This window comes from Pelodiscus sinensis, chromosome 11, assembly GCF_052426305.1.
Source record: "Pelodiscus sinensis isolate ZL-2025 chromosome 11, ASM5242630v1, whole genome shotgun sequence".
Taxonomy (NCBI): Eukaryota; Metazoa; Chordata; order Testudines; family Trionychidae; genus Pelodiscus; species Pelodiscus sinensis.
Window position 1 is genome coordinate 25770262 of NC_143062.1, and position 19968 is coordinate 25790229.

The 19968-nt window shown below is 41.5% G+C and overlaps 1 protein-coding gene across 8 annotated transcripts in view; it reads left to right on the top strand.

Moving 5' to 3' along the window:
- Positions 1-17417, top strand: part of FLNB (filamin B) — a 153852-nt gene extending 136435 nt beyond the window's left edge. For 7 of the 8 annotated variants that reach the window (XM_075938852.2, XM_075938858.2, XM_075938851.2 and 4 more), the window contains 10 exons: positions 557-709; positions 1694-1816; positions 3414-3680; positions 4629-4766; positions 4858-4973; positions 6998-7130; positions 8842-9018; positions 11874-12092; positions 14163-14366; positions 15670-17417. In XM_075938852.2, the coding sequence (XP_075794967.2) occupies positions 557-709; positions 1694-1816; positions 3414-3680; positions 4629-4766; positions 4858-4973; positions 6998-7130; positions 8842-9018; positions 11874-12092; positions 14163-14366; positions 15670-15857 (1718 nt within the window). In that variant the 3' untranslated portion in view covers positions 15858-17417. The remainder of the gene's footprint in view (positions 1-556; positions 710-1693; positions 1817-3413; positions 3681-4628; positions 4767-4857; positions 4974-6997; positions 7131-8841; positions 9019-11873; positions 12093-14162; positions 14367-15669) is intronic. The other variant, XM_075938857.2, reaches the window with a different exon arrangement.
- Positions 17418-19968: the final 2551 nt, after the last annotated feature.

Here is a 19968-nt window from a genome sequence, read left to right on the forward strand (position 1 = left end):
CTGTATCTCTAACAGAAATTGGCCCAATAAAAGATTACCTCATCTGCCTTGTTTCTCAGGTTATACAATGGCTAGCCAGAACATAATGCAATAAAAGGAGCATTAGATTATCTTTGCAGGATTTATGTGACTACAGGTTGGACCTCCCCTGGTCCAGCACCCTCAACCTGACCAGGGATTTTTGCCAGACCAGAGGAGGTCCTAGCAGTCCCCCTGCCACCGGCCCCCCAGCCACTGGCCCTGATGGTTCTCCACCCCCACTTCTTTCCCTGGTAAGCGGGGCAGCCCAGCTGTCAGTGTACCGAGCTCCTGGCATCACCAGGCTCTCTGGTCCTGGGACATCGATGGTCCTTCTGGACCATGGAAGTTACCAGATCAGAGTTCTGGTTTACCAAGGTTCAACCTGCAGTGCATCCATCCGCTGACATAGCAATTGATTTTGAAGCATATAAGCTAGTTTGGATTTAAACAGTTTGACTTCAAATCATTGCTCTTACCTTGATATTTTTAGACTGTATATGGGGCTAATGCTAAATAAACATGTTGTGATTTATAGGCTATGGTGGGATCTCACTGGCAGTTGAAGGACCTAGCAAGGTAGATATTCAAACTGAAGACTTAGAAGATGGAACCTGTCAAGTATCATATTTTCCAACTGTACCTGGTGTGTACATAGTGTCCACTAAATTTGCAGATGAGCATGTGCCAGGTGAGATGGCAAGCCATTCTTTACTTGAGTCCGGGACTTAATGAAACCTGTACAGCATATAATAATTGTTTTACATTTGTTCCCTTTGGCTGTGTGACCTGTTTTGATGCAGACTTTAGGATGTGCTAGTCTTAAACCAGCAGGGCCTTAGAGGAAAGCACTAAGGTAATCTAAAAGGAAATGGTTATTAGAGATGCAGTATACTACTACATCTACTATTAAGCATATTAAGTAATGCTCAAAAGATAAAAAGGTGGCTTTGAATGCAGGAAAACATTTAGTAGGATTACATACTTTGGTTTACCTATTCCCGAATAATTGCTGTAGGGAGGGGAAAGACCAGAAATATTGGTGGGTCCACCCATCAGACATATTGAGTAGGATGAGAGGAAACTAGGCCAGAAAGCCCTATTTTCTGAAATAAGCCCCTCCACTGCTGAATTCATACTGCATACTAATGCAGGACAGAAATGGAATCTCAGATTTTGACTTGAGATACTTTCTGCTGGTGCACAGACACCAGGATTAGTCACACTATTTTGCAAATGTGTTCAAAACAGGGGCAGCACAGCACCATAACTGCAGTGTTGGAGTGGGGATTTCTCCATTCAGGTCTCTTTTGTGTGCACACACTGGTCGTGGAAGAAATGTCCAGTAATGATGGCCTTTATTGGAGAGGCATCAAAAAGGCACTTACTCAAATAGAGTAGCTGGTCCCTTAATCTTGCTAGTTCTTAAGTAACTCTTTGCAGGAACTGAGCAGTTGGTACCAATATAGAATCTTTGGGGGGTTCATTACTCATCACAAGACATAAGTGTGCTAAATTTCTTAGAAGTGCAGATTATATCTTTGTTGTATTTGGCTGTGTATTGACTAATTTTTAATTTGTTACACTAAACTAGAAAGAGAACTGTTTCACTTAATTAAACTCCTACACTTAAATTCACGGTCAGTCCCAACCTGAAATACTGTTTTACTTGCAGGTAGTCCATTTACTGTGAAAATAAGTGGGGAAGGAAGAGTGAAGGAAAGTATCACACGTTCAAGAGGAGCTCCCTCTGTTGCAACAGTTGGAAGCATGTGTGATCTTAACTTGAAAATTCCAGGTAACACTTGGACAGGCTGCTACACTGCACAAGGTTTAACATCGTGTTTTTATATCCCTGCCTGACACTAAGTATAGTGGAAATATTGAAACCCGCAAATGGTTACTTATTTAGCTAGCTAAAGTGCAAGTATCTCAGGGGGACTTGAAGTTTAGTACATTTATATTTTAATTCTCAGATGCTTAATTTAGTCTACTAAAAATAGACTAATGTTTAACAAATGGAGTTAAACTTGCTGTATAAATAAAATCAGACTTCTACATACAGTGAGGTAGAAAGTAGCTATGACTTACTGACAACTTCTATGTTAGTATAGAAGGTTAACTCTTTACTCTTGTTTCTGGTCTGTCTTCTACTTGGCAAACTTGAGGCTATGTATGAGGCTTAATATATATATGATGCTACTATTCCACTGACTCCCTTAGTGTTAAGTATTTTTAAATATTTACATGTTTTCAGTGAAGCTTTTCCATTTAGCAAATGATGTTTAAATGCTTATAATACAAACTAGCTATATATATTCTAAAGTAAGAACTTGTGTACACAATAGCTATGGTATTTGGGCCACTTGCACTGTTTCTGAGTGGAAGAATTGACACATTTTAACAGAAGCTGAGAAATAAACTTGATTCCAATTATTCTCACTCCCTCCTCTCCCTTTATTTAATTTCCTTACTGCCTTCTCTCAATGACTTGGTTTCAAATAGCTGTATCTCTGGAGAAGCTCCTTCATGTCTTTGGTCAATTTAATCACTTCTGTCTGAGCTGAAGAACAATCTCCTGACTCAGTTGAAAACCTCAGTGTTTGTATTTTCATGGCTGGATGACCTACTGTCAGGAGCCAGACTTTCCAGTCAGTACTCAATGGAGGCATTGTAGGCATGGAGACTATTCTTAGCTGTGGGCACGAGGGAAGTGAGTGGCAGAGTGCTCACATTTAATTACTCAGACTTGCATAATGTCCATTCTTACTCAGCACCGTTTTAAAAAGTGATTACCGGTGAGCAGAAAATCGGTACGCTAAGGGAGGGAATTTTAAAGGAGGCTTTGTTACTCTTTTGACCATCTTCTATTAACTATGTCCATAAACGTTTGCTAGAGTGGTTATAAATCTATAACATTGTCACTTAGAACAAGCAAGAGTAGATCAGACTAAACAAGCAACCAGATCATTTATGGGTCTTTTTAAAATCTTAATGTCTCCTCTTCTAGGAGGAGAGAACTACAAAAATGGTGCATTCTGCCCCTACGGTAGGGAGCTGTGGTTTACCCGTTTAGCCTGTTTTGGACTTGGAAGTAGTTTTATAGAATGTAAAACTCCTCGCCCAGAGACTGAAAGTTTACCATGCAAAATAAAGGTGTGGATTCCTTGTGGCTGGGTTGGGGATAGTCTTGGCAGGACCAACTGCAGATGCACGGGTTAATTTGAGTGAAAGCTAAAGTCTTTAATGTAGCGTGCAACTGATGCAAGCAAATCTATTTAAGAGGATTTTAGAAGCACACAAAGGAGTTAGTCCTAAAAAGCCCATTGACTCAAATCTCCGCCTTAAATCACTTTGTTCCATTAATGATCATTAACCTCTCACTTTGTGTCCAGAAATTGATAGTGGTGATATGACAGCCCAGGTAATTAGCCCCTCTGGAAGAACGGCTGCTGCTGAGATAGACGAAGTTGGAAAAAATACATACTGTGTCCGCTTTGTGCCCCAAGAAATGGGGGTGCATACTGTGGATGTCAAATACAGAGGACAGCATGTACCGGGCAGTCCTTTCCAGTTCACTGTTGGACCACTTGGTGAAGGGGGGGCTAATAAAGTAAGAGCTGGAGGTCCAGGGCTTGAGAGAGCAGAAGCAGGCATCCCAGGTGAGAATTCCTTGATTTTACTGCCAGACTTTTATAGCTTGGAATATAATATTACGTGTTTGGCTTTGTTGCAAGTCAGTACACTATAAAGTCATCAACTGGACTCGATATAGCTTGGTGACTTAAATAGAACTTGTAATGTTCAAGGCTCGACAATTAGGGCAATTTACTCGCTCGTGGCGAGTAGAATTTAGCCTGGTGCGGCCATATAGCGCGGTCAGTGCATGCACAGCATGCCAAACTGCGTGGCTGGCGAGTAGGGCCGAATGTCAGGCCCTGGTAATGTTGGTACATTGTTTAAATCTGAGTAGTGTTAAATCGATATACAGGCTAAGGAAAATATCGAATACAGTTGCGTTGCATGGGTGGAGGTCTCTTACCTAGGAATCGCCAGCTTTTTAAATTCAAGTGTCCAATGAAATGCCATATTGAGTCCCATGGTAACCTTACATTGGTTTGACTAGAAACTGACACCTGTCTTAATTTTAGCTAAACTTCACAAACCCCAAGTATAGACACTGCAACTTACCTGGGGTCTACCTTACCCAATGCCAGTGCAGGTTCCCAAACTATGGGGTGTGCCCCCCGGGGGGTGGTGAAGAAATTTCAGGGGGGACATGAGGCAATCCGCCCCCCCCCCCCCCCCCAAAGAAAGAGCCCAGTCTGTGCAGCTTGGGTGGGGTGGGGGGAGGATGGAGTGTCTCGGACAGACTTCAAAATGGCCACCTTAAAAGGGCAATGCCTACTTTGCTCTTAGAAGGGCAACTGTTTTCCTCAAGTTTTGCTGCTATTTTGGGGTGAGGGTTTCTCAAATCAAAAAGGGGGCATGGTGCCAAAAAGTTTGGCAACCACTGGCATAGGGAAATATTGTCCTTGTTGAAATGGACTCGATCTTCTGATTAGCATTATTGTCTCCAGTGAGAACTCTGCTTATGTTTTTGTCAATAGCTGAATTTAGTATATGGACCAGAGAAGCTGGAGCTGGAGGTCTCTCTATTGCAGTAGAAGGCCCCAGTAAAGCAGAAATTGCCTTTGAAGACCATAAAGATGGCTCCTGTGGTGTATCGTACATTGCTCAAGAACCTGGTATGTAGCAAGACTCAAATACTGAAATAACTAAAGCAATTCAAGAGCTGTGACTTGGGGCTGTCTTACAAACTACTTTAATGTCTTTCAGGTAACTATGAGGTGTCCATAAAGTTCAACGATGAGCATATTCCAGAAAGCCCCTACCTGGTTCCTGTCATCGCTCCTTCAGATGATGCTCGCAGACTAACTGTTACTAGCCTTCAGGTGAGACATAAGGAAACATCACAATTTACCACAAGCTGACTGATTTCTGTCCTTGTTCTCAGAGGCAGTAATAAGTGTCTTAAGTTATTAGGTGATCAGTTTATTTAGATGGATTTATATGGCTGCATCCAAATGAAACTTGTAGCTAGAAAAAGCTTAAAGCAACAGATCTCTTGGGCAATCAAGATGTAACTAGTCCAGAAGAGATTTTTGAAGGTCAACTTCTAAACAACTAGTATTTAAAACATATTAGCCATACTTCAGTTGCTAACACTAGGAGACTTAGGAATTGACATGAGATTGGAGGGGGAACTTGGGATTGCGCCTCAACCAGCTGGCAGAGTTGCTTGAGTTGAAATGAACTATTAGATTTTCTAAGTACAGCCTAGAGTCCCTTAGCCATCAAACACTCCTTGCAATGTCAACTCAATGACTGATAACTACTAGCCAGTAATGCTGACTTGACTTGTACATGTTTAGCCACAGCTTTAAACCCAAACAACATAGTGTATGCAACTTAAACAGGCATTTACTTTAGGCTTGTTCTGAGAATCCATGTGAGCAAATAGATGAACACAAGGCAGTAATTCACTCGTGCCAGTGTCCTAAAACCTCAGGTTTAAACCATTTGAGCTTCATAAACAGCAGCAAATGTGAGTGAATTCCAGCTTTGTACTCATTTTAGGCTCATCTGTTATACTTGGCAGCTCATGATATTCTTTGTGGTTGCTTGTATTTTAATACAAGTAACATTAAAGGTGGTGGTTAAACCTAAAAACAAGACTTGAAAATGAGACTTAAAACCCATGTGGGTTAGTCTGGCTGCACTTGAAAGTTTCAGTTCTTAGTCTGTTGGCTAGATCATTCCTTTCCTTGTCTTGTACATAATGAGATTAAATCTATATAGTGTTTTTTTAATTCTCACTTGGTTTAAAGTTAAAGCTGACATTTTAATATGGACTAGATTTCTGAGAACCTAGAGTTACATGGGCGTTAATTAGTCACTGTGGTATTGATGATTTTCTTGTGTTTCATTTAAAGACTTTTGACAGGTATGCCTTTAACGTTTCTGTAGAGGGAGATAAAGCTGACTATTCTGTACAATCTGTTAAACTTGCACCATCCATTAATTTTTCATGGGTGCATTTTAACCTCACTTAAATTCTACTCAGTTAAATTTATTTCCCTCTTCAGGATATAGGTGCAACTGGGATCAGGTAACGTATGTTCTTGTTATAATGCATTATAGTTAACTTGGCAAAAGCATAATGAAATACAACCATTCCTCAGGAAGAAGGACCCTATCAGTTGCATGAATAGCTATGAAATACACTTGATGAGACTCATTACTTAAGTCCAATGCCTGATATCGATCTCTTTACATAGCATAGCAATATCTGATTTCATCTTAATGAATCTTGTTTGGTTTGTCACTTGTGGTGCCACTAAGAAGAGCATGTTGCAGGCAATTTAAAATGCATTTAGAGCCTCGGACGCTGTTAATACTACTTTGCTTCTGAATTGTTAGAATGATTCAGCAGATTGGAAGAAAAACTACAGCTAATGTGTAACTAAAATCTCTATCTGAAAACTGACTCGACCAGTGATAGTGGGTGACTGATATTGATCGTACATGATTGCTTCATGACAAAGTAGGAATATGAAACTATTGATGGGATGTGTTTTTAAAAAAAAAAAAAAAAAAAATCCTGCCTGTAAGCGAGGAAGCATGGTTGGGCAGCTTGTAGAAAGTGTAATAAAGTTCACCATTTAATCATTGATTGACACATGCATAGTTAACATCTGCAGGATACAAGTCTGCTGTGTTTTTTAAAAAAGCAAACTCTGAAGATAATGCAGAGAGTTTATGGTCAGAATAACTTCTCTCTCAAATGTTCAACTATGCTTTGTTTCCTAGCACTAATTTTTTGGTAACTAAAGGTGGTGTCCTAGTACATACTCTGTTAATGTCGGTCTCAAACCAGTGAACTAAATTTGGTAATCTAAATATATTACTTTCTTAGGAATCTGGATTAAAAGTTAACCAGCCAGCATCTTTTGCTATAAGGCTTAATGGGGCTAAGGGCAAGATAGACGCTAAAGTTCATAGCCCCTCTGGAGCTGTAGAAGAATGCCATGTTTCTGAACTGGAGCCTGGTAAGGACTTGCATGAATGAAAGCCTAATATGTTAAACACCAGCACAGATTTCCATGTCCTAAATATTAATAGCTGATAACTTCCTAAGTACAATGGTTGAATAGGATGTTCACGTTAGCTGACCATTATGTGTGCACCACCAGTGTAGCTGGCAACTTACTTTTCTGGTTTGCTACCAGTAAAACAATTTAAGTGGCTAGTTTAGAAACTTGGAACTTTTCCAACTAGAATTGTCCCATCAGATTTGTGGTGCGTTTTCTTGCCCTGTCTCAAATCAACCACTGCAAACTAGGGATACAAATACCTATTTTACAGGTAATGATATGTTTAACCAGTTAACTATAGTGTACTGAGTCCCACAGGTGGTGGGGGCCTGCACATCATGGGCACAGAGCCTTGTTCTGGCCCAGCCCAGCTCTTGGGGTTAACAGCTTACCCTGTAAGCATGCTGGTAAGTCTAAAGCGTACCAGGTATTCAGTTAACCTTTTATATTCTTAGTGCAAACGTTTTGTAAAAAGGAAAGGGAAAACATTTCCTCTTTTTTAATTCTAGCCCTGAAGTAAGGCTGTATTCACTCAACTACCTGTCTGGCTTAGTACAAATTCCTGGATTTCAAGTATTCCCTATTTTCTGATAGTGAAATTAGCACATACTGTTACAGAATACTTTGAGGGACCCAGAACAAAATTTCAGTAACAGCCTGTACAGAACCTGACCCTTCATAAAGGGCAAATAGGCTTTATTTAAAGCCATAGTATCCAACCAGTTCTGAATCCGTAGCCACTATAGTAGCTCGTGCTGTAGCGAACGAGCCACACTCAACTGGCCAAATAGCCACCAGTGACTAACATGTTGGACACCACAGTTTAAGCTACATCTTCAATTGGTGATCATTGACAGACACAGATTTTTTTTTTTAAAGATTGCTACAGAAATAGCAACAATAAATATGTAAAGAGGTCAATGATTTCCCAGTTGAATGACTGTCTTCCTTTTTACAGACTCTGGTACAGCAGTTCACTTCAAAGTCTAAATGGCAATGGGAGAGACCTGCTGTAGGACTTCAAAAGAAGTTTGCATAGTTCTGTCATTAATGTTGCATATACCGTTTGCCTCTGGCAGTGTTTCTGATGCTTGGAAACTGAACCTAAGCAAAATTCAGATTCTGAAGTCGATGGGATTTTCCCACGTTAGTTGCTTGGATAAATGTATGAAGCCAAAAGTGTTAAGTGCTTAAATGTGGAACCCCAAATAACTTAAATCATCCCAGAGTTGCATATTCCCCTGTTTTGAGAGGGGATTTGGCTTGATCAATATACCAAATGGACAATGTTATACTTCGAGCTGAAACTATAATGAGCTCTGCTCTGTCCTGAGGGTTACTCTCTAGGTCACAAAAGTAAATATAGCTGACTTTTAACTGATGCATGTGGCTGTACTAGCAGATCTATCCGGAGCTTGGTTTTTCAGTACAGCAATGGTTAAGATCACTTGCTAATAAACTCTTCCGCCTCCCCCGTATTGGCTATCACACTTGGAATGTCATCCTATTATTGACTGATGTCGTACTTGAGATTGAAAGCATGAATACTTATGCAACCCAACTTGCCTAGTCTGGGTCCCTAACCCAGGGAAATTTAGGGTGTTTGGGTTGCCACAGCTTCTTACTGACCATATTACTGAGAGCGTTCACTGTGCTTGTCTTACAGATAAGTATGCTGTTCGTTTTATCCCACATGAAAACGGTATTCACTCTATTGATGTGAAGTTCAATGGAAGCCATGTGGTGGGCAGCCCATTTAAAGTCAGAGTTGGGGAGCCAGGGCAAGCAGGCAATCCAGCGCTTGTTACTGCATATGGACCTGGTCTAGAGAGTGGTACCACAGGTAACTTCCCTCTTAAAAGCCTGATTGGATTGCAAATACTGTTCAGCTCAATGGAAATTCCTCTTTCTAATGTTTCCAGAGCCTGATTGTATATACAATGGTAAATGTTTACTTTTTTCTTGCCAAGGCAGCTAAACTAACAAGCGTCTGTTCTTCTGCCTTTATTTGCTCATTCTTTTCTGCCTTGTTATAAAGCTTGCAAGGAGTGTAAAACCAGCAACTTGCAGAATTAGACTGCAAATTCTGGTAGCTGAAGCAAAGATTTTTCGAATTAGTGAGCAACTTGATGAAGCACATCTATGCTAGTTAGTTCAGCTCAAATTGGGTGGTCCTGTGGAGCTCATGAAATGCTTGGTTTTATTCCCAGATGGGAAGCTCTGACACATGAGGGATGCAGAACTATAAAGTGAGAGGCCTTTTTAAATAAATGCATTTCTTAAATTCATTGTCCAATAGCTTTGACACACAGCTGATCGTGCAGAATGAAAATTAACTATCACTGCAGTCAACAAAGGTGGAGGTGCTAGGCTCCTATATAATGAACATGGTGAGAAGTGACCTGAAATGTAATCCAGAAAAGCCAGAACACTAGGTAGGGAGCTGCCTAAACTGGTCAACTGGAAATGTGGACAAGGAAGGGTGTGTCCCTATGCTCTATCCTTTTCTGAGAGAAGTCCTTATTGCTGCTTAATGATCCACAAACAGAAAACCATCTTCTGGAGGCAGGTGGCTTAGGTGCCTAAGAATTGTCTTGGAGTTAGGTGCCCGCTGTGCAGTGCACAATCTCCCCTTTGAGTTCAGTGCTTGGAGCTCTTGCCTGGTATAAGAGATTGATCTTAGACCATTTTCTCTCCCATCCCCAGAGAAAAGTGAGACACTCGTGTTCCAATCCTCTTGGGAGTGCACTAACCACTAGGCATTCTGTTGAAGCTGTGGATAAGAGTGACTGGAACAGGGGCAATGGAGTCTAGGTTTTGTCATAATTCAGTGCCCTAACTAGTAGACTAAGAGAACTTCCACTCTGGTCCAGTGACTTGAAGCGGATCAACTGTGGATCAATATTAACAGGTGGACTGAGCCCCACCTCACAAGATCAAGTTCCCAGTTAGAGCATTGGGATGTAGAAGCCACTGTCCAAATACTAGTTCCTCTGATGGGTGGGGGTGTGTGGGTGTAACCTTGGGCACGTATAGGGTTCAGCAGATGTTCTTATGGATCGCAGTGGAGCCAAACCTGTTTATGGATTGAGGTCTTAACAAGTAAAGGTGCAGATCTTCTTCAGGTAACTGAAGTAGCCATAGTCACTTATCGATCTGCATTATCACTTTCCACTGAGACTGAGCAGTTTGAGCCTTTATTTGTCATTGAGCTTGACATGTGGGAACATGGTCAATGGTCCTTAGGCTAAGTTCATGTTAACCTGGGAACTGCTGGTGGCAACATGGCAGGACTCAAACAATAGGCTAGTCTGAAGGACTCTAGGGCTTGCTAGCTAATAGTTAGAAAAGGGACAGTTGGTTGTAAACATGCACTTGGGGCATTTGCTGCTACTGAAGGTCAAGTCAAACACTAACGCCCAGAGGGAATGTCGACACACGGATAAAACACTCCTGGCTGACCAGGTCAGCTGGCTCAGGCTTGAGCTGCAGCTCTGGTTCTGACAAATTGCTGTGTTGATGTTTGGGTTCAGGTTGGAGCCTGGGCTCAGGCTGCATTCCAAGCCCAAATGTCTGCACAGCAATATTTTGGCTTGCAGTCTGGGACAGCCAGGGATGTGCTGCAAGTCTTTTGTCCCGGTGTAGCCACTCTCCTAGCTGCATAAGCAGACTGGTGTAAACTGACCCCTTACAGAGGTAAGGAAAGAATCTTTCAATAAATTGGAAAGGAGATTTTTTTTCACTCCAACCAAAGGACTTGAGTAGTAGCTATTGCTGGAGAAGATGCCCTATTATGTGGGCACAGAATTGTCCATCTATATTCCTCCAGTCGCCTTGTTATGGGTATTCTGCTAAACACTGCTTTCCCCTGGTGGGAAAACAGTAAACTAGCAACTTCTATTCAGTTTGCCACATTTGAGAGACTTTAAAGTAGAGTAGGAATAATAGTAAACCTTGGAAAGGAATGTTCTGGTAGTACATGTTGAACCTCTCTAGATCAACGCCCTTGGGATCTGACTGGTGCTGAACCAGCAAATTTGCCAGACCATGGGAGGTCAGTATTGTTTAGCAGCATTAGCACTTCACTGCTTTCTGGGCTCTTAAAAGACATTTAGGTGTAAATTAAATAACAGCACAGAACACTGAGAGCCAGGACTAGTGGCTGTAAAACTTTATGGGACTATGGGAAACTTGGCCCCACACATAAGTGGATGTCTGGCTGGCTAAAGTCCTGTCAGACCACAGATGTTGACTGACCAGAGTTCCGGACTAGAGATTCAGCCTGTACTTTTCATTGGTATCAGGTCAGCATAAGTGAACAGAACTGGGCCAAAGAACTTAGTTATCTGTTTCAAAGCATCAACATCACTTAACTACTCATGGTTGTTTTGCAGTCACACTCTGTGGAGGAAACAGAACTTCTCAGTACCATATTCTTGCTTTGTTTTTCTAGTTGTCACATGTTGATCTTGTATAATGGTGCATGCTGGTGATTGCACAAATGGGGTAAGCGTCAGTATTCTTTAAGCTACACACTTGTGCAGCCACTCAGATTCAAATGCCATTCAGCTGATTAGCACATTGATGGAGGGGGGGAAAAAATCTCACATGGATGGAAAAGATTAGCGGGAACAATGCTCAGCATTGTCACTTCTACATCCTTGTGACTTTTAATTCTGATGCTAAACTCCTTTCCAGGATTGCAGTCAGAGTTTCACATAAACACAACCAAAGCTGGTCCAGGAACACTCGCAGCTACAATTGAAGGACCATCAAAGGTGAAAATGGACTGCCAGGAAACTCCAGATGGTTATGATGTCATGTATACACCTATGGCCCCAGGAAACTATCTAATAGGAATTAAATATGGTGGCCCTAACCATATAGTCGGCAGCCCTTTCAAGGCAAAAGTTACAGGTAACAATACTAACCAGTGATGGGTAAACTAAAGACTACTAAGTTCTCTTTAGCCAATGGGGCTGACAGCCTCACTGGGTCCCTCTGGGAAAAGTGGGGTTAGGGGCTGCTCTCCCCAGAAGGGGCAAGGCTGGAGACAACAGCTCTCAGTACTGCCTGGACCATAGCACTCCCTATCTGCCTTCCCACCCTCAGAGCTGCCTGGAACATGCTGTAGGATGCTCTAGCAGCAATTTTAAAGGGCCTAGGTCTCTGGCAACTAGCAGTGGCAGCAGCCTGGTGCTCCAGGCCACAGGTCAGTTGTTCCCCACCCTTTCCTGGTCAGCAGGCCTGTCTGCAGCATATCTCAGTGCAATACTGCAAAGGTATTTTGGCAGCCATGTTGAAGACACTCTAAAGTATTCCCCCCACCTCAATCTTGTAGATAAGATACCCAGTTTCAGAACAGGTTGAGACCGGCTCCACTGAGGCATTTGCTATTCAGTTTGTCCATGACTGAACAGAATGTTCCCTAGAACGTACTGTGAAGTCAGTAGCTCTAGCACACTGCGTTGGTGGTGACATGTGGCTCACTTTTCCCAGTGAGGGCTACAAAACTTCTCTTGGCCTGATAGTCAAGGCAAATTTATTGAATGCCATCTTGTCTGACTTGATCTTATCCAAAGGGAGCCTCTTTAAGGAGACTGGCTTGCATATCTACAGATAATGGGTGCCTTCTGAACCACTTTAAGATGAGGCACACTCATGCTTTTCACTGTCTGCTAGTGCTGTGCTCAAAGCTTGGAATGGAGTTTTCTGATAATGTGCTTTGATCTATGATACATTAAGGTCACTGGCAGTGTGTCTCAGCTATCCTAGCTGTAAAATGCCACCTCACTCGTATGCAAAGTCACTGCTTGTTGATTTAGCCAAGTCCTGGGAAGACTTGTTTTCAGAGTTTCTACAAAATTGCACCCACTTTGTTCTTCCAACTCAAGTATAATGAACTCACTGGCATTTAGCAACTCAAGCACAATACTCCTTTCACTTAGCCAGTTTTGTCACATCACAAAAATCTGAAGTCCCCATTGGCTTTCAAGCACTGCAGAAATCTTGGTGTTGGCGCACAGGTATTGGGATGAGGGGGGAGAGAGGGGTTATTGCTTACCAGAAATAAGAGCAAGCGCTCATTCAGATAATCAGCATTCACAGTAGGTCTTGTTCGTTATGCTTTTGCAGACTGGCTCCATCTTTAAATATTGCCCAATAATGAAGAATAGCACAGGCTTGTAAACCACTTAAGCATGGTGCATAACTAGCACCTGGTTTGCAAATCAAAATGCAAGAGTCCAAGAACTAGGAAAATCCTGATTACTTGCTGTGAAGTCTGCATCATAGTTCCTCTTAAGCTGCAAGTCTGCACAGCTTTCCATTAAGCCCCATGCAGGAGCTATTTTGGGCTGCTCAGGTCTGCAACAGTGGGAGAATGGAATCACCCAAATAAGCCAGAGCCCTCATGCCCAGCCCCACCCTCAGCCTTTGCACCACAGGCCTGAGCCCTCTCCCACACTCAGAACCCATTGGCCCCGGCTCCACCTTATTTTATGTAAACTAATATGAAGGTAATGGTTTGTATATCACTTCCATATTGGTGCACATAATTCATTCTGCTCTGTGGTGGGGAAAAAATTGGAGGGAATACTGATGTGCATATTACCATGCTAGATTTAAACTGAATATTTAGGATTAACCGCTGCACTGCTGAAGCAAAACTCAGGCTTGAGTAGAAGTGCTAATACTGTTCATTTAGCAACCTCCTTATACCTATCAGTCCTGAGTGCATTTCTTCCTGATTGTGAACCTGGGTTTCTAAACTTTAAGTGGGCTGTGAACAGAAGTAACTGAATTGCGATCAGTCTGTCTCTTAGGGCATGGATGTGAATGTTTATAGTGAATTTCTGTTTGATAGAACCTCCAGGTTCTACTGCAATGGTTAAGATCAAAAGACCTCTAGTCAGCCTATTGACATAACTGCTTCCCCTGACTTTTCCTTCTAAATCTGCTGATTACCAACCTATCTTCCTTTTCTAGGCCAGCGTCTTGTCAGCCCAGGCAGTGCAAATGAAACTAGCTCAATCATGGTGGAATCAGTGACAAGGTCATCAACAGAAACTTGTTACAGTGCCATTCCCAAGTCTGCATCTGATGCCAGCAGAGTGACTTCCAGAGGAGCAGGACTCTCAAAGGCTTTTGTGGGTCAAAAAAGTAGCTTTACTGTAGACTGCAGCAAAGCAGGTATGGGTTTAAGAACTTAATCTCAGAGCAATACATCTGCATTCCTTTAATTTATGTCCTTACAGGTCACATCCTGGTCTCCCACTGGACCCTTAAATTCTTGGAACCCAGGATGGTAAAATTGCAACTAACTGAATTCACTCTAGAATATAGGACTATGACTACTGTGAGCAGCCTATTGTTAGCCATTTATTTGAATTGAATGTGGGTGGCACTCGACTGCATCAGGCATAAGCTAACATAGTGGCAGGAAGAAGAGGAATAATCAGTGGTGTAGAAACCCATGCTGGGAGTGGGGAGGTTTGTCTTGCAACTGTTACATGAGCTCTAATGAAATATAAGTACCCCATACATGTGGGCTAAACAAATACATGATTTGAGGAGATAATGGACTCTGCCTAAACTCTGAGCAAGGGACTCTGCAAAGTAGATCTAGGACCCTAAGGGAAAAGGATTTAAAGATAAGCACGTGTCGCTAGCCATCTACATTTAATGACCCCTTGTAAATTCCAAATTGTCACAAGATGCTTATAATAGAAGACAGCACTACTTTACTTGCAGATAAGTTTGAAGTACCTTAAAGAAAAAATTGTCCAAATTTTTGAAGTTCTCGGGCCTCTTTTTCCAGTAATATAAATTCTGGCTGCCCTTTGTCCTTATTTTCATTTGCCAGTTTTATGGCTAGCATTTGATAACAATTTAAAGAATTAGCTCTATAAAAGCATTGACAGCTTGAGGGTTAACTAACAAAGTTGAGTACCAGGTGATGTTGGCGGTCCAAAGTCTATCAACATTGCATTTTTTAAAGTTAATTTTATACATTCTTCTTGTTTTTGAGGTGTTTTTTTAAATTTCGCAGCCCCTTGTTAAGTTGTAAACGGTTTGCTATGAGATGAAATATATTAAATTTGCTTAGCATAGCTATGCCCCTTTGCACTTTTTTCTAAAATGGCTTTACACGCCTGAAGTTTCCCTTTAAACTGCAAGTTACAAGCTGATGACACATTTTCAGTTGCTTTTTTTTTAAATTATTTTCATTTGCCTTTCTTGACTTAGTCTTTCCTCAATGTCACACTTTGTTAGTGTTGCCATCAGAAATAGTCCTTGTGAAATTGCTCTTTTAATTTGGGCCTGATATCGAGTTAGGGATAATGAGGTGTTTTCCATGATTGCTATTGGGTTCTATTTGAAAATGGGTTGGACATCATTTTGCGGTGGTACAGCAACAAAGACTGTCAGTAAGCAAACTGTTGTTACCTAGCAATAATGATAAAAGCTAAGTCTCTATCTTCTTGTACTGTAGGTTCAAATATGCTGTTAGTTGGTGTCCATGGACCCACAACACCATGCGAAGAAGTGTCTGTGAAACATTTGGGAAACCATCAGTACAATGTAACATACATCGTCAAAGAGAAGGGTGACTATATTCTGGCAGTGAAGTGGGGTGAAGCACACATTCCTGGAAGTCCATTCCATGTCACTGTTCCTTAAGTTCTTCTTGTATTTATAGTCTTTGCATCTGCAATTCAGATTTATAAAAATACTGTTTTCAGTTCTTTTGCAAAATACAGTATCTAGATACATGCAGCTCACAGTTCAATACATCCAAAATAAATTCTGTTTTTAGAAGTGTTCCAACTTTTTACTTAAATATACTATATAATGTAAATCTATTTAATATCCTTTTTAAAAATTATACCTTTAATACTGTCAATGGGGAACGATCAACATTTGAGAATCGTGGATAACTAAGACACTAATTTCCTTTGTGGATGTTAGACGTAAGGTATTAAACTGGAATTTGTCTTTCGTAATTGGGTATCTTAAACTACTGATTTGTTGTTTTGACTGGAGACTTTACATTTGGTTATGGAACATGACTTGGGTTGTCCCCAGTTTAAATTCTTTTTCTGTAAAGAAGTGAGATAAAACTGGTACTAAATACGTGCCTTTGTATACTTGACCAATTTTTATATTAACATTATGAAAAGCTTTTAAAGTGGCACTACCACTCAACATGAGACTATCTTACAAAATGCTTTGATTGTTTACACTTAAAAGAGAAATTGCTTAGTTTTGCTATAATAAGCTACCAGGAAGCAAATTTTGGTTTGCTTTCAGCCCTTCTATGTGTAATGCTTTCTAAAACTATATATTTGCTTTTTTCCCAATGCTTGTAATGGCCTCTGATTAGCTTGGGCTCCTAGTGAAACTTACTATAGAAGCTTGCTCTGCAGATTGCCAATGTGTGATCATTACTTTGGTCATAACTTTCCAAAAGTCTTTCCTTTGTAAGCACAAAATTCAGTCAGTTGGTTTAAATAAACCCTTTACATCCAGTTATCCTAGCCAGGCTCCATACAGCTCAGAAACCTCTCCTACAATGAAAAGGTCAAAAGGTTCACATTGGAGAAGGTAAATACCCCTAATGTGAAGCAACTTTGAATGAAAACTTGCCCTACACAGTGGCATGTGTGAAATTATCAATGAATACTGCTATGAATCCACAAGCTAACCATAGTAGGCACAAGTTAGTTGGGCACATTCTAATCTCTTTTGTGAGAACTGCAATCCAAGGACTTCAATAAAGCACTTTCCTCTCCTGAAATCTGTCACGCTGCAAACTTTCTAAAATGCACAAATGCTCATCCATCCTTATTCATAAATAATGAATGCTTAGTTCTAACTTTGTTATGGAGAAAAACTTCACAAATACATTCCAAATGCCAACAGCACACTTTTTGTTAAATAGCTTTAACTTGGTATGATTAGGAAGGATTTGGAAATCTGATGCTGAGCTCCTGTCCCTAGTGAGAGGTTTCCACATATAGCTATTTTGTAGGAGTATTGTCAATGCACTACTTTTAGGCACAGTTTATTGGGAAAATTGATAATGGATTGTTTTTTTACTGTGCTTTGTGCCTTAATGTGAAATGCTTATTACATTGTAAACTAAGACATAACAAAACTGGAATAAAATGCAGGATTGTAAAATTGTATCTTAACTTATTAAAACAATGTTGGCTTCATTAAAATGTGCATGTTAAACAACTAAGATTGTCCTCTCCTCTTTGAAGAAACTTTTCACCTGGTTAGTACAATAGCATCACTCTTTTCTGGCCTCATGACTAACTTCCAGCCACAAATTGCTACTGTACAACTCTGTCCCTATAACTGGTCAACAACTCTTCAAACACTCGTGTATTCGTAAGTCACTAACTTAGTCAAACATAAGTGAATAAAGCGCATAAACTATCTTAATTATTGACTCTCCTACTCACACTGGCACCAGCTGGACTTTCCAAAACTGGGACGCTCTTGTCTGGCACCATGGATGTTCCTGGACAGGAAGACCTGGCTCAGAGCCCAGTGGTAGGAGGGCTAGGAGCCGGGCAGGGCTGGTGATTGGCCAGAGCTTGGGCAGTGGAGCCCTTGTCGTGGGGCTGGAGTGGCAGCATCCCCAGAATAACACAATTTTACAAATACACTAGAAGCAAGAGGAAGACCAGCAGCACAACGTAGGCCTATTGCTCAATGAAGAGGGGAAAACAACAAAGTGGAAATGGCAGAGATGCTAACAACTTTGTCAATTTTTTTACCAAGATGATTGGTAGTGATTGACCACCTAACCTAGTGAATGCCAGTATAAAATGTGGTAGATTCTGAAGCTAAAATAGGAAAAGAACAAGTTCACAATTATCTAGATGTTAGATGCCTTCAAGTCAGTAGGGCCTGATTAAATGCATCCTAGAATACTCAAGAAGCTGATTGAGGAGGTATGTGCGCCTGGAGCCATCTTTAAAATGTGGAAGATGTGAGAGATTCCAGAAGACTGGAAAAGGGCAAATAGTATCCATCCATAAAAAGGGAAAGAAACGCAACCCAGGAAGCTACAGACCACTCAGCTTAACTTTTCTGACACGAAAAATAATCGTGCAAATAATTAAGGAATCAATCTGGAAGATAAGGTGATAACAGCATGGATTTGTCAAGAACAAATCATGTCAAGCCAATCTGATAACTTTCCTTTACTGCAAGGCTTGTTATCCTGTTAAGAAAAGTAGTGGATGTGGTATACCTAAACTTAAGGCATTTTAGTGTCTTGCATGACATTAATAAACTGGGCAAATACAATCTAGCTGGGGTTACTATATGGTGGATGCATAGTTGGTGGGCTAACTTTTCTCAATCATTAATGGTTCTGTTGTCCTGGAAGGGCATGAGAGGTTCCACAGGGATCAACCTGGGGGCAAGTTCTGTTCAAGATCTTCAATTAAGATAATGGCATAGAGAACACTTAAAGTTTGCACCAAGCTTGGAGGAATTGAAAGTGCTTTGGAGGATAGGGTCATAGTCAAAATGATCTGGACAAATTGGAGAAATAGTCTGAGGTAAATAGGATGAAGTTCAATAAGTGGGATACTTTGCATTTCTCCTTCAGGAGGAAGTCATTTTCACACATACAAAATGGGAAGTGACTGTCTAGGAAGGAGCACTGTAGAGAGATCTTGGAGTCTCGGTGGACCACAAGCTAAATGAGTCAATGTGGTACTGTTGCAAAAAAAGCAAACATGATTGTGGGGTGAATTAACAGGAGTGTATGTTGTGAGCAAAATAGACTTGCTAACTTTTCCTTTCTGCACTGATTAGGCCTCAATTGGAGCACTGTCTAGTTCTAGTTACCACATTTCAAGAAAGATGTGGAGAAGGTCCAGAGAAGAGCAACAAATGATTAAAGGTCTAGAAAACATGAGCTATGAGGGAAAACTGAAAGGATTGGGCTTTAGTTTAGAAAAGAGAAAATTGAAGGGGGATTTGATAGCAAATTTCATGTACCTAAAAGGGTGTTAGAAGGAGGAGGGAGAAGAATTATTCTCCTTGACCTCTGCAAAGGAAGTTTAAGTTGAACATTAGGGAAAACTTCCTGTCAGGGTGTTTAAGCATGGGAATAAATTCCCTAGGAACCTCCATCAATGGAGATAGTTAAGAGCAGGTTAAATATTGGTCAGGGATGGTGCTTGGTCCTGCTATCAGTGTGGGGGCCTGGACTGGACTTCTGAATGTCCCTTCTAGTTCTAGTATTCTATGAACAGTCTTCACCTTCCATGCGAAGCACTCAGCTTGTTTGGGTGGCTAATACATAAGCCAGGCATGTCCAAAGTCCGGCCCGCAGGCCAATTGCGGCCCGTGTTCCAATTTAATATGGCCCCCACTTCCTCTCCTGGCTCCCCGGCACTCTTTTGAACTGGCGTGCCTAGCGCACCGCTTCCGGCCGCGCTGCCGCCGCCCATGGCCTCCGGTCCTAGAGCCTGCCCTGTAGGGCACGTCCGCAGCCCCGCTCAGCTGCGGGTTCGCCCTGCCCCGGGCCGTTGTGAGGCCGGTGTACCCTGCACTCTCCTCCCGCCTCCGACCCTGCGGGCCCTCCGCCTTGGGGCTGAGAGTGCGGGGACGGCCCTTTCGCATGTTCACTTCTTCAAATCTGGCCCTCTTTGAAAAAAGTTTGGACACCCCTGACATAAGCACTTACAGTCAGTTTCACTAGAAACTGATAGTTTTGATGCCCCAAAGCTCCTTTCTAGGGGCTTTCCTTTAATACTTGAAA